Source organism: Bactrocera neohumeralis, chromosome 2 (assembly GCF_024586455.1).
Source record: "Bactrocera neohumeralis isolate Rockhampton chromosome 2, APGP_CSIRO_Bneo_wtdbg2-racon-allhic-juicebox.fasta_v2, whole genome shotgun sequence".
Lineage (NCBI taxonomy): Eukaryota > Metazoa > Arthropoda > Insecta > Diptera > Tephritidae > Bactrocera > Bactrocera neohumeralis.
In genome coordinates, this window is record NC_065919.1 from 69,156,753 (window position 1) to 69,169,501 (window position 12,749).

General features: G+C 35.4%; 1 protein-coding gene across 2 annotated transcripts; it reads left to right on the top strand.

Annotated features, from left to right (window-relative positions):
• The first annotated feature begins 1,250 nt into the window (after positions 1 to 1,250).
• LOC126760130 (serine protease easter-like) lies at positions 1,251 to 12,697 on the top strand. 2 transcript variants are annotated; one of them, XM_050475566.1, is made up of 4 exons: positions 1,251 to 2,022; positions 10,531 to 10,727; positions 10,813 to 11,056; positions 11,164 to 12,697. In XM_050475566.1, the coding sequence occupies exons 1-4, from the start codon at positions 1,956 to 1,958 to the stop codon at positions 11,895 to 11,897; spliced, it is 1,242 nt and encodes a 413-aa protein (XP_050331523.1). In that variant the 5' UTR covers positions 1,251 to 1,955; the 3' UTR covers positions 11,898 to 12,697. The 2 variants fall into 2 exon arrangements, with proteins under 2 accessions (XP_050331523.1, XP_050331531.1); XM_050475574.1 differs by lacking the exons at positions 10,531 to 10,727; positions 10,813 to 11,056; positions 11,164 to 12,697 and adding exons at positions 5,830 to 6,026; positions 8,292 to 8,490; positions 8,555 to 9,418 and having other exon boundaries at positions 1,267 to 2,022.
• Positions 12,698 to 12,749: the final 52 nt, after the last annotated feature.

A 12,749-nucleotide genomic window follows, 5' to 3' on the forward strand; every position in this document is an offset into this window, starting at 1 on the left:
CCATAAGACCCGGAGTATTCCCTGTCCTGTTATATGGGGCCGGACATCTGATGAGTCGGCGTTACGAGTTATAGAGGGAAAGGTTCTGCGGAAGATTTATGGTCCTTTGAGCATTGCCAACAGCGAATGGAATAATGATACAAGATGCGTTCCAAAGTAAACAGAACTTTTTGATTCCAGCGCCCCCTCACGGCGCAATATATATGCCGACTAGTGCGTTAGAATCTGCTATTTTTATCGATTGTCCAGTGAGAATTTTATGACATTTCATTGATTGGAAGTGAAGTTATTGCATTTTAAGTGTCAGTATGTTCGAAAATGAGCTTCGAACAAAAAGCCAGCATTAAATTTTGTTTTAAAATTGGTAAAACTTTTACCGAAACATTCGAAGGACGATTATTTGACCAAAAATTCCATTTTAACCATTCCCCGTATTCACCTGATATGGCACTGTGCGACTTCTTCCTTTTTGGAAAAATGCATTTGCAGCGTTATGCAGACGTAGAGGCCATTAAAAAGGCTGGCACGGGCATACTGGCCGCCATACTGGCCAACGAGCTAAAACACTCGTTCGACATGCTTTTGGACCGTGCAAACAACTGTATTGAAGCAAAAGGAGATTATTTTGAATAAAATAAATTAATTTTGCCGAAAAAAACATTTACTAGGTTTTTTTTTTAAGTCCTGTTTACTTTAGAAGCACCTTGTAGTTCAGTGAATGAAGAGACAGCGGCTACGCTGGATAGATCATGTCGTCCATTTGGATGAAAACACCCCAGCTTCTAGGAGGAAACAGATTTATTCGTACGTATTCTTCTGAGAGTTACAAACTTAATGATTAAGTTAATACTTATCCGTTCAGGGTATAAAAATCTTAAAAAAGAACGCATATGAAGTTTTAATCGTGAGATGTGTGTGGTCAACGTTTAGCTTCAAAACTAAAAAACCACCAAATAAGATTTAATTATAGATCTGTAAAATTTTTGAGTATAATGTTATAAATCTTCATTAGCAATTAATTTTTACCAAAAATTGACGCTTCTCAATTGTGAGAGAGCTATTAAAATTAAAGCGTCCTTCTGCTCATATAAAGCCGATTAAAACAATTAAGCTTACGTTTAAATATGTTAAAAAAAATTAAGAGAAATTAGCTTTGCGCGTTCTCTTAGATCAACAGAATCATGCAAACACTATGTGAATACAAAAATAAAAACAAAAGCTCATAGTAACTAGTAATAATCGCCATTTCGTGAGAAGCTTGGTAAATCTACACTTAAGCGCCGGATTGCTGTGAAAATTTGTGCCGACTGACAAGTTTCTAAATACCACTCTGGAGATTTTTGGAGTAGACTTGCGAACAGCATCTTCTCTAGTTCTCAGTTGTCTTTGCGATGTGAAACGACACTTGTCGTAATCTCAGTTATAAGAAAGCGCAAATGTGATTCTTGCTATAACTCGACAATATTCGGCCGCCGGGTAACAATAAAAATATTCACGCGCAAAAGTTCGCTACGCCAATAAAATATGGATTTGATTATTACTTGTGAATTAATTAATTAATGCAAATTACAAACTCGTTGTGTTCATTTGACGTCGAAACATTAATATTTGCTCAGCTAAACGCATTCAATTTGCAACAAAAACAACACTAAATTCAGAGTGAAATTATCTGTGAAATAAAATCGAAAATAATAAAGTCATTTCTATTTTGAGTACATTGACTTTTTGTGTGCATTTTGAATTGATTAAAAGCATAGTTAGTAAGAAATATTATAAAACTTAAACGCAAATTGTAAAAAGTGTTTGCTGAAGTACAAAAACTATTGTCAAATGAAAATATATACACATAAGTCTGTATAATATCAACTCGCCCTACCGAAAATTCATAAAAAGACCAAAGTAACAACAAAGGCAAGAGTTATATTTGAGTTAGCAGAGACTAGCACCAGTCCACTATGTTAAAACCGGTGTTAATTAGCGTCTTCTGCTTTGCTGCTTTTTTGTGTGGCTTATCCTCGGCACGTAAGTCATTTATTCTGTCAGTGTCTGAATCATTTAATAAGTATGAATTTGCATGGTATATATTTCACAAAATCCCTTCTATTTAATAATTACTTAATTTACGTTTATTTGTACATATGTACATACATGTCAAAATGTCTAAACATATATCAAAATATGAATCATAAATTGCAACTATCGAAAAAAACACTAAAAGTTGACACTTTAGCGGGGAAAAGTTTGTAGCGATGCACCTATTAAATAATACATTCACACAACCATTTATTCATATAATACTAGGGTTGTTCATTTTATATTATACAAAAATATTGGAATTATTAATAATCACCCATCGTCATAAACTAATAGGCTTGTTAATAATCAATAAATCTATTATGCCTTTAATATAATAATTTTTATGTATGTTTATTAAAAAAAATAAATAAAATAAAAAACAAAAGGTAAATTAATATTTCTAACTAAATAATGAAAAACGATATGAAATAAAAAAATAAAAATCCATATTAATTATGCCGAAACATAACATAATTTTACTACTCCAGGAAAAAGAAAGCACAATTGGCCACTCTAGAAGCGTGGCTCACCAAATGGAACATTGGTATTAATACAGAAAAGTTCATCCAAAATATGTCTTCAAGTGGCTTTATATGGTCAGTCGTTACCAACAAGAACAAGCACACAATATTTGGAACTTACAATTGTTAAAAGACGTACATGGAGAGGCCACGTGAAAATTATGTGAACCCAGCTCAGGTTAATGTTTGCACAACTCTATTGGCTCCTAAGGTCAAGAGCCCGTCTTAGTGCAAAGAACAAGCTACTCATAACATATATAAAGCAATTCAAAGATCGATCTGGTTGCATGAAATTCAAATCTATGGAAGCTAGGCTGATTCAAATTTTTAATTTATTCAAATTTCCATAGTGGCTACTAATTTTTATGTTAGAAATAACGTTCTCCATAGAGATTTCAAAATGCTCACTATAAAAAAATAAAGCAGAATTTAGTAGTCGTTACCTCTCTTAATTGGAGAACTATGACAACGTACTTGCGATCCAACTGTTGGATAATAGTCAACAATGAAAAAAACTAAACAGATATCATCTGTTAGATCTCACCTTTCGATTCAATTGATCTCATCTTAATTTTTGTAAAATATTTTTCACTCTTTTGTGAAATAAATTTTGTTAATATCATTTTAATAATAAGACAGATTCTGAATAAAACCGAATATTATACAAAAAACATTATTAATATAATACATATACCAATCCTTTCCTTGCTTCAATTCCATAAAATCTGTACAAAACAAACACGGTTTGGGATATCAATGAAATTCTTTATTCCTGTAGCTCTCATATTGAAAAACTCCTAAATTTTTAGAGATATTCACATTTATAAGGACTGCCCTAGTATTTTATTATACATAACAGCACATTACACCTAAGAATGACTAAATGCAAGCAATCAATCAAATTCAACCGCTTAAACTCATCCTCAAGTCGCAGATTTTAGTCAAACACAGCCTTTCCATAATATAAGTATATACAATATATGTTTATCTATATAATATTTTAACACATTTACTTATATGTATACAGTGCACAACGCACACTAATATCTTTATATTCACATACCTATATATGTATATTTATTGTATGCATTTTACACATTGTTACTTCGCATGTCACATTATCATGCAGGTATTTCCCAAAAAATTCAGTTTTGCTTGTTCACTTTCTGGTTTTGGGGTTTTAACCGTCAGCGACCCGTAGAATATATCTAAAACCTATTTGCTTTAATAATTGCCTAAATTATCGACAACTTAAAAATTACAGGAAGCAATGTGTTACATACATATTTTCCAATATACAAGTATACAAATAATAGTAAATACATATGTTTATTTTTGGAGGTGAAACCGGAGTCAAGCGAAAATCGGAAAAAAAAATTTTTGTAAATTCATATTTTAAAACGGTCAAAAAAGAAGAATTTTAAAAAAATATTTTTAAAAGAGTTTACATTTAAGCTATTTTTTTCATTAGAAATGTTAGAAGAAAGTTTAATAATTCTTCATATTTAAAGATATAAAATAATATTTCGTTGAAATCTTGCGTGCTTAAATCGCTTCTATTTAAAAATTATTTTCTCAGGAATATGTATATTGTACGTATAAATAAGTATATGTATATATATATATATGTATATACATATATATATGCAAACATACATATGTGCGATTAAGCTATTCTGAACACCAAGTTATGATATAACCGTTGCTATTCGCTGAATTGCTACCGCGTTTCCCATGATTAATAAAACGTTGTTGGTGTTAGTGCGGGGTTTTGAAATGTACTGTTTGATAACAATCTTTGATTGTTTTATCATTTAATAGCTAATTGTATAAACTTCTTAGTGCCACATGCGTTTTTTGCTTTTCGACGATATTTTTGTGCTAAAAATATTATTATCAATACATAATAGGGATTTCGGAAAATTCTTGTTATCTCTTTTTAACTTCAACAATATAAAGAGTCACTTGGATTTCCACGAATTTGCAATTCCATAATTATTGGACCGTTCAGAATGAAATGAATTACCATTGTCGGGCAGATTAAAATGGACTGTATGTGCCATAATTTCTTATCAAAAAAGTTTGTGAGTTCTTTTTAGAAGGACTCACTATAAAGTTTACAAAATAAATGGGATGAAAAGTCCCAAGCCCAATAATTTAACTTAACTTTGATCTCACCATTCCAAAGATTTAGTATCATAAGAAAATTGTTTATTGATTATTTTTTGCCATGTTTGATATTATAATTGAAAATAATTCCATATTAATCCTAAAAATTGTTGGCGAAAGCTTCTCTGGTCAACTGTTTTGTTTTTGGACACTTTGAATACTTTTCATTGAGCTTGGCGATTGATGTGAGTGATGATGTACCTTTGACACAAATCGGTATAAAAATAATTTTTTATCAGTGCCAGACTGTCCCTTGGTGTCTCTTTGACTGATATTAAAAAAACTGGATTCCATCTCGCGGAAAATTGTTTTTTTCAATTCGTAAGTGATATAACCTATGCGTTCTTGTGTATAACTCGAGAAATATTAGATGGAACTTTGACAATATTCCAGTTAATTTAGTACAATGCGAAGACAGAAGTTTTTGGTTTGTGATGCGAACTTTCGGGCAGGTCAAAGACTTTTCATTCCACACATTAGAGTATTATAAGAATTATTAAGTTTAAAGCGTCATAAATTCAGCTGTGTTTTCAGAAATCCACACAAAATTATTAAATTTAAAAAAATATAATTATGTCTATAAATATATGTACATACATTCATACACACATCTGCATATTTGTGTTCATATTCATATTAGAGAAATATTGATTTAGCGAAGATTTCTTTGTAGATATGTCTCACTTTAGTAATTTGCATGCAAGATGCTTAAATCTTGTTGTTCTGTCATAATGACAGCGGCTAATTATACTCATTTATTATTTGAAAATGAGCCATGTTCCATAGTAAACCAGTTTTTTAAAGTGAGAAATATTTGTGGATTTCAAAGAATTCTGTTCTTCTTATATGAATACTAAACACTTGAAACAAAATATAAACACAAGCAAACAAAAACAATAACATACACATATTCATCGGGGTGATGGCCAATCTTTCCAGCATTCATAAAACACAACTCGCTTTTCCACATCCAACTAAACTAATCAAGTATGTATTTCATTTAGTAAGTAGAAATCAAGTAAATCTGTTATGATATTAATTTTATTGTCTTTTGAACATACAGAATTCTATTTTCCCAATGAGTATGCTGATGTACCCAACTTTGGACGCTGTATCACGCCGAATCGTGAGCGGGCGCTATGCCTCATCCTCGACGATTGCAAATATTTGTACAATTTGCTGCTGCAAACGCCGCTCCCCGATTCGGATAGATTATATTTGAGTCGGAGTCAGTGCGGTTATCAAAATGGCAAAGTGTTGGTAAGGCTGAGATTATAATTTCGTGTATTAAATGTGAGAGAGTTTTATACCCAATGCTAGTATATATTTGTGATTGTTTTATAATAGGAACAAGTGCTAAGTGTGGGTACAACCGAACATTTTATACTCTTGCAACTTGCAAGAATCAAAGCCCGGTAAATTCCTTCCTAACAAAAATATATATTAAAATATGTTGTGGAAGGATAAATCTCAGTTGTATTACCATATTTTAGTTCGCGTCAGCAAAACTTATTTTAAAAACATTCCATATTATCAATTCGACCAAAGCGGCTAAATTTAATAATTGAGTTGATGTGGAAAACGTTAACCAGATGTTCGAAATTCTTTATACAGTGTTTTTCATTAAGAGTAATATGATAGCTTTTCAAAAACAAGAACAAACTAATTGTTAAGGAAAGACAAATGTTTGTTATTTAATGTGAATTACAATCGAGGCATTAAATCTTTAATATAACATCATTCTAGTGGCTTCGACGATTTCTTTTGAAGGAATGAATTCAATTAGCCCAATTTCGAGTACTTTTTCCACTAAATATTGACTTTGAAAGCTTGAAGATAGCCTGGTTTATTGCTAAAACCATTGACTTCAAATAACCCCACAAGAAGTAGTTTCATGGTGTTAAACACAACTTCTTAAAGACTATTCAATGTCAATGTCTATACCGCCCTTTATTGCAAGTAACGGTGTCACCAGCTTCATTTCGAAAGAAGTCGGACCGATGATTCCACCAGACCACAAACCACACCAAACGGTCAATGTAATGGTTGTTCATGAATAATTTGCTCACTTTCTCGGCACCAGAATCGACAGTTTTGATGATGATTTTCTTTTTCTTCTCCTTGTTTTCAAGTTGTTCCAAGGCAAAATCAGCGAATTCACGACGTTTACGGTAGTTCAATGGCTTTATTTCTTGAGTGTGAACAGTTTTATACGGATGCAAGCCCATATCCTTTCCCAAAATCCGCCAGAATGTGGTTTGACATAGTCACAGTTCTTGAGAACGTCTTGGAATCGACAAATTGAGGTCTTCAGCCACTCTTGCCTGAACGGAAGTAATATTTTCATTACTTCGAGCGGTTCTTTGTCTAATTGGCACTTGAAGATTATGCAAAGAAAATGTGAGCTCGAAATTTTCAACAATTCGACAAATAGCGAGCACAGCTGGACGATAATTACGACCATAAAATGGCCGAAGCTACGAAAAGTTTTTTTGGAGAAGGATTATTTTGATAATAAAATTGAATAATTTGTAAACGTTGTTCTTGCGTATATCCTTCCACCTTCACAGTGAGATGCTTATGCTCCCAGTTAGGGAGTATAATGAACTCCTCTCCAAGCAGTTCCTGCTGGGATGTTTTCGTAGAAATCACCCTTGCAGCCATCTGCTTGGAGCGGAACCGCCTCCTAGGAGCATCAAAAGGTCCTTCCTTGACTACGTCGACGACGTCGTACAGTACGCCGACCGGACTTCGGACGCAACTGAATTTCGACATTCACAGTGCAGCCGTTAATACCTTCACCGACTCTCTTCCCGTGAATGGCGTTCTTGGAGTCAAACTACCACCCATTGCAGACGAAGAGCTCGAGTTGCCGCGAGAAACGCGAGTGACCCTAGCGCAACTTCGTTCTGGATGTTGTAGCAGGATAAACTCCTACTTATCCAGAATAGACCCTAACATACCCAATGTATGTCCTGCATGCAACGAGTCTCCGCATGACACTGACCATCTCTTTGCATGCCCTGCCAACCCCACTCATCTAACACCCTTTTCCCTTTGGTCCGACCCCGTCGAAACAGCACGTTTCCTGTGCCTCCCGTTAGATGACGTCGACGACAACACAGATGACCCTTACCATCCTAACGGGGATTGATAACCGTTTAAACAACATCAACAACATATAGAGTGAAGTATTCCGGAAGTTTGATAATCTTGAAGTTTGTTATATGGGGACTAGGTCAATTTTTCCCCGATTTTATCCATTTTAGGCACAAATATGCACTGTTATGAGTGAAACACGCTCTCTCATTTTAATTCGCCGATATTTACGGTATAAAGTCCGAAGCAAGTTCGAAATCTCTGTATTAGGTATGTGAGGGCTAAAGGAAGTATTGAAAAATATTTACTAAGGCTTGTGGACTATTGTGTCTTCGTTAGATACGTAGTGCTTGGGTACAAAAATTTCTTCTCTCAACAGTTCATATATTTATGCATACTTAAATATTTATAACCTCCATATTATAGATTTGTTGCCCCGATCGTTATCGAGATTACATTAACATTCCATCGATACAATCCACCACCACACCGTCACCGGCAGCGCCGAGTAATCTATTGCCACAGCCCGGCCAATGTGGCAATGTGCTGTCGAATCGTATTTATGGCGGCAATGTTACCAAAATCGATGAATTCCCATGGATGGCCTTAATTGAATACACAAAACGTAAGTTTTTAAAATCATATGAATTCTAAAAATGATTTTTCAAAACTATTCATATACTTTACAGCTGGCGGTAACAAAGGACACCATTGTGGCGGCTCGCTAATCACTTCACGTTACGTAATCACAGCTTCGCATTGCGTAAATGGCCCAGCTATACCCAAAGACTGGAGATTGAGTGGCGTACGGCTTGGTGAATGGGATACAACCACCAATCCCGATTGTGAGATTGATGTGCGTGGCGAAAAGGATTGCGCACCACCCTATATGGATGTGGCTGTGGAAAAGACAATTCCACACCCGGAGTATGTGCCCAACTCTAAGAATCAAATTAACGATTTAGCGCTTTTGCGTCTCAATCGAAATGTCCAGTACACCGACTTTATACGACCTATTTGCCTGCCGACAAGCTCCAATCTACGTACGACTACTTTCGATGGTATTGTTATGGATGTGGCGGGTTGGGGTAAGACTGAAAGCGAATCGGTTAGTACGTTGAAACTGAAAGCCGAGGTCGCCGGTGTACCGCTAAGCAAATGTTATGACCGTTATGCAACGGAAAATATACTATTGGAATCATCACAAATGTGCGCTGGCGGCAAAGCGGGTGTGGATTCCTGTCGTGGCGACTCGGGCGGTCCATTAATCAGTTTGGACAATACGAAGAAAGCGTTGTCCTATTACTTTTTAGCCGGCGTTGTGTCATTTGGACCGACGCCATGCGGCTTGGAGGGTTGGCCGGGTGTTTACACAAGAGTTGGCGACTTTATAGATTGGATTGAGACAACCATTCAACCTTAGTCTGCACAATACTAAATATTATTATTAAGATTCTTATTATATATTGCTGATATTACCTTAATTATATACAAATTCATATGTATACTCACTCAAATAAATAATCTTTGTATTTATAATTAAGTACATTCTACATGACATAAGTGTATCCTTATTTAAATTATTCCTTAAAAATCGTTTTACATCGTACAAGTGTAATGAACAGGTACCGCCGGGTTATATATTGTTGTACAGACTTCTTCTAGAATTTTGGTGGTTCTACTTGTACAAACGGTTAACAGAAAAGTAATAGTTGTTTGTATGTTCACTTCCAGCTGCCTACCTGACCCGCTATAAAAAAGGGCGTTGCACAAGATTCGCGAAAGTATGTCGTGCAGGATCGCGCGTGTGTACCAGAAGAGTTCACTGAGCGTCAAGTTGAAATGACCTTGAAGTCTGCGCACAGGTGCGCTAAAAATTTTATATGAATCGTTAGACAGTGACCAAAACATATTCAAGATGTTAAGACAAGTTTTTTTAAGTGTTCTGTTGATGGGTGCGCTCAGCAGCAGTTTGCCGGCAGCGCGTAAGTGTAAACAATTATTGGTAAAATCTGTGAGATCGCAAATTCCAGAAGCTGGATTTAGTTAATAAAATTTGTGATTATGTGATAGTGTTGATAAATGTGTGTGGTGCAAGAACTAGCCTCGAGTACATAAGAAATTGCTACATATGTACATTAGTCTTCGATTCGCCAAGCGTTAGAGAGTAGTGAATCGAACAATATGCAAAATTTTTAACAGGAGAGTTGCGTACAAACTAGCGAGCGGAGAAACGGCGAATTGATGACAGCAAATATACATATGTATGTATATTTATTGCTTCCAAAAGTTTTTCTAAATGCACTCTAAGAGACCAGAGGTGTGAAGAACTTTTGTGCATAGCGTAAATTAAACTGAAAAGCTATGAAGAGTGGTGATTGTATTCGTGTGCGGGATTTTTAGTGTAATATCTTACATATATCTAAACTTTTCGCGCTTCAATGTTATGAAGCCAGGATCCGACTCATTTATATTATGGTTATAAGCACGAATGTCGACGAACATTTCTCTATCTGCCTTCATGCCCTTGTTCTCTGCTGTGTTTTTGTTTATTGATTACCGTTACATTTACTATGTTTTCCACACTCTCTCTCTCTCTCTCCTCTGTTTCCACTGCAACATTCCATTTTCAATTTTTAAAATTTGCGGCATTTCTAATTTCTAGAGTACAACCACTCCAATGAAACGATGGGGAAACCCACTTTCGGACGCTGCATCACGCCAAATGGTCGACCCGGTTCCTGTGTAATATTGCAACATTGCAAAAAACTATACTCTTTGCTACTAAATCAGCCGTTACATGATGTGAATAGACTATACTTAAGTCAAAGCCAATGTGGTTACCTAAATCGAAAAGTGCTGGTGAGTTAAAAAAAATGTAAATTAAACTGATGCCAACCGAACAGCGAAATCAAAAAATTCAAAAAATAATAAAGTATTTCCTCAGATTTGCTGCCCCGACCAAAATAGCACGCCGCTTATACTGAAACAAGCTACTGTAAAACCTATCAAATTGGAGCAAGGCTTCAAGAAAGCCGTACTCTTGGATAAGATTCCGATCGAGTCCACAAAAACAAGGAAACTACCACGTCCCAGCAAATGCGGACAGATGACGTCAAGCCGAATTTATGGCGGCAATGCCACAAAAATCGATGAATATCCTTGGATGGCCCTTATAGAATACACAAAACGTAAGAGAAAATTATTTTTTTAACAAATTATTTTTTTTTTAACAAAAATAATTTTTTGTTATAATATTTAGTACAAGATCAAATTTGAATCATTGTTTCTCTTCCAGCATTCGGACGTATTGGCCATCATTGTGGCGGCTCTCTCATCAACTCCCGCTATATTGTCACCGCCTCGCATTGTGTTAATGGCAAAGCCTTGCCCAAAGACTGGCTGATTTCCGCCGTACGTTTGGGTGAATGGGACACGAAAACGAATCCGGATTGCGAAGTAGATGTGCGTGGCGAGAAGGACTGTGCGCCACCGCACATCGACGTGCCCGTGGAAAGTGCCATACCACATCCCCGATATGATCCGAATTCGTTAAACCAAATTAACGACATCGCGCTCTTACGTTTAAAGAATGCAGTTACATTCACCGATTTCATACGACCCATTTGCCTGCCATTGAACGATAATTTACGCACCGCCACCTTTGATGACATCATCATGGATGTCGCCGGTTGGGGTAAAACCGAATCAAAATCAAGCAGTAATGTTAAATTGAAAGCCGAACTCGTTGGAGTGCCGCTGGGAAAATGTCGTCATGTTTATTCACCGCAAAGTATTTTACTAGAGGCCACACAAATGTGTGCTGGCGGCAAGAAAGGTGTAGATTCTTGTCGCGGTGATTCGGGTGGCCCACTCATCGGTCTGGGCACGACGGGCAGAGGACGTACATATTACTTTTTGATTGGCATTGTTTCTTTTGGACCGACATCATGCGGGCTAGAAGGTTGGCCAGGTGTTTATACCCGCGTGGGACACTTTGTGGACTGGATACAAGCAACAGTTGAGTCTTAAGTTCATACAAAAGAATTTACATACAAAAAGATTATGTTTGCCGTTGAAAGCAAGATTCCCATTGTACGTGTACGCGGCGTGTGTTCGTGCACAAACTTATGTATACACAAACACATGTATAGATATTTAGATAATGCACGCAAGTGTGTGTTAAGTTCCTAGTCTGGCTAGCTTAGGTCACTAGATCTTTTCAGTTTAAGAAAAGTACCTGAGGTTTGTGCCGTTTCTTTTATCATTTAGACTAATGATTTGTATGCAATTTAGTGTTTAGTTTGAAAAGGTGTGAAGTAATGTCAAATTCTTTGTTGGTAAAGAGTAAAGGTATGCAATATGCAAATGATATTAGGGGTGTACAAAATCAATAGTGGACAATTGCATCGAATATGAGGCAAGGATTTGGAGAGTAATGACTTTTTTTCATATTTACCGTTTGCTTTTTAACAAAAATAAAAATCACAATTTATTGACTCAAGTAGTCGTAAAATATTTTTTTCGCCAAATTATTGGTATGGAAATGTACATCCATGAAAACTGTATAATAAGTAAGAAATTCTCATGATTTGGGGCTTTTACTAAAATCTTTATTGTACGGTTACTTAATAAAAAAATTATATTAATTTAATTATTTATATGTTTAATACCAAAATATTCATAATTTTGTAAATAAATTTTCAAATATTGTGCTTATTGATAAATATACTTATGTTCCAAGATGCATTGAAGAATATGTATGTTAATCAAAATGATTTTTAAATAAAGCCGAACATTAACGCAAGACAATTCCCTTGCACTGAACCGGATACGTATAGTGAATTTGTTACTAACAACTCTGCTTTAGCAAATGGAGACTTT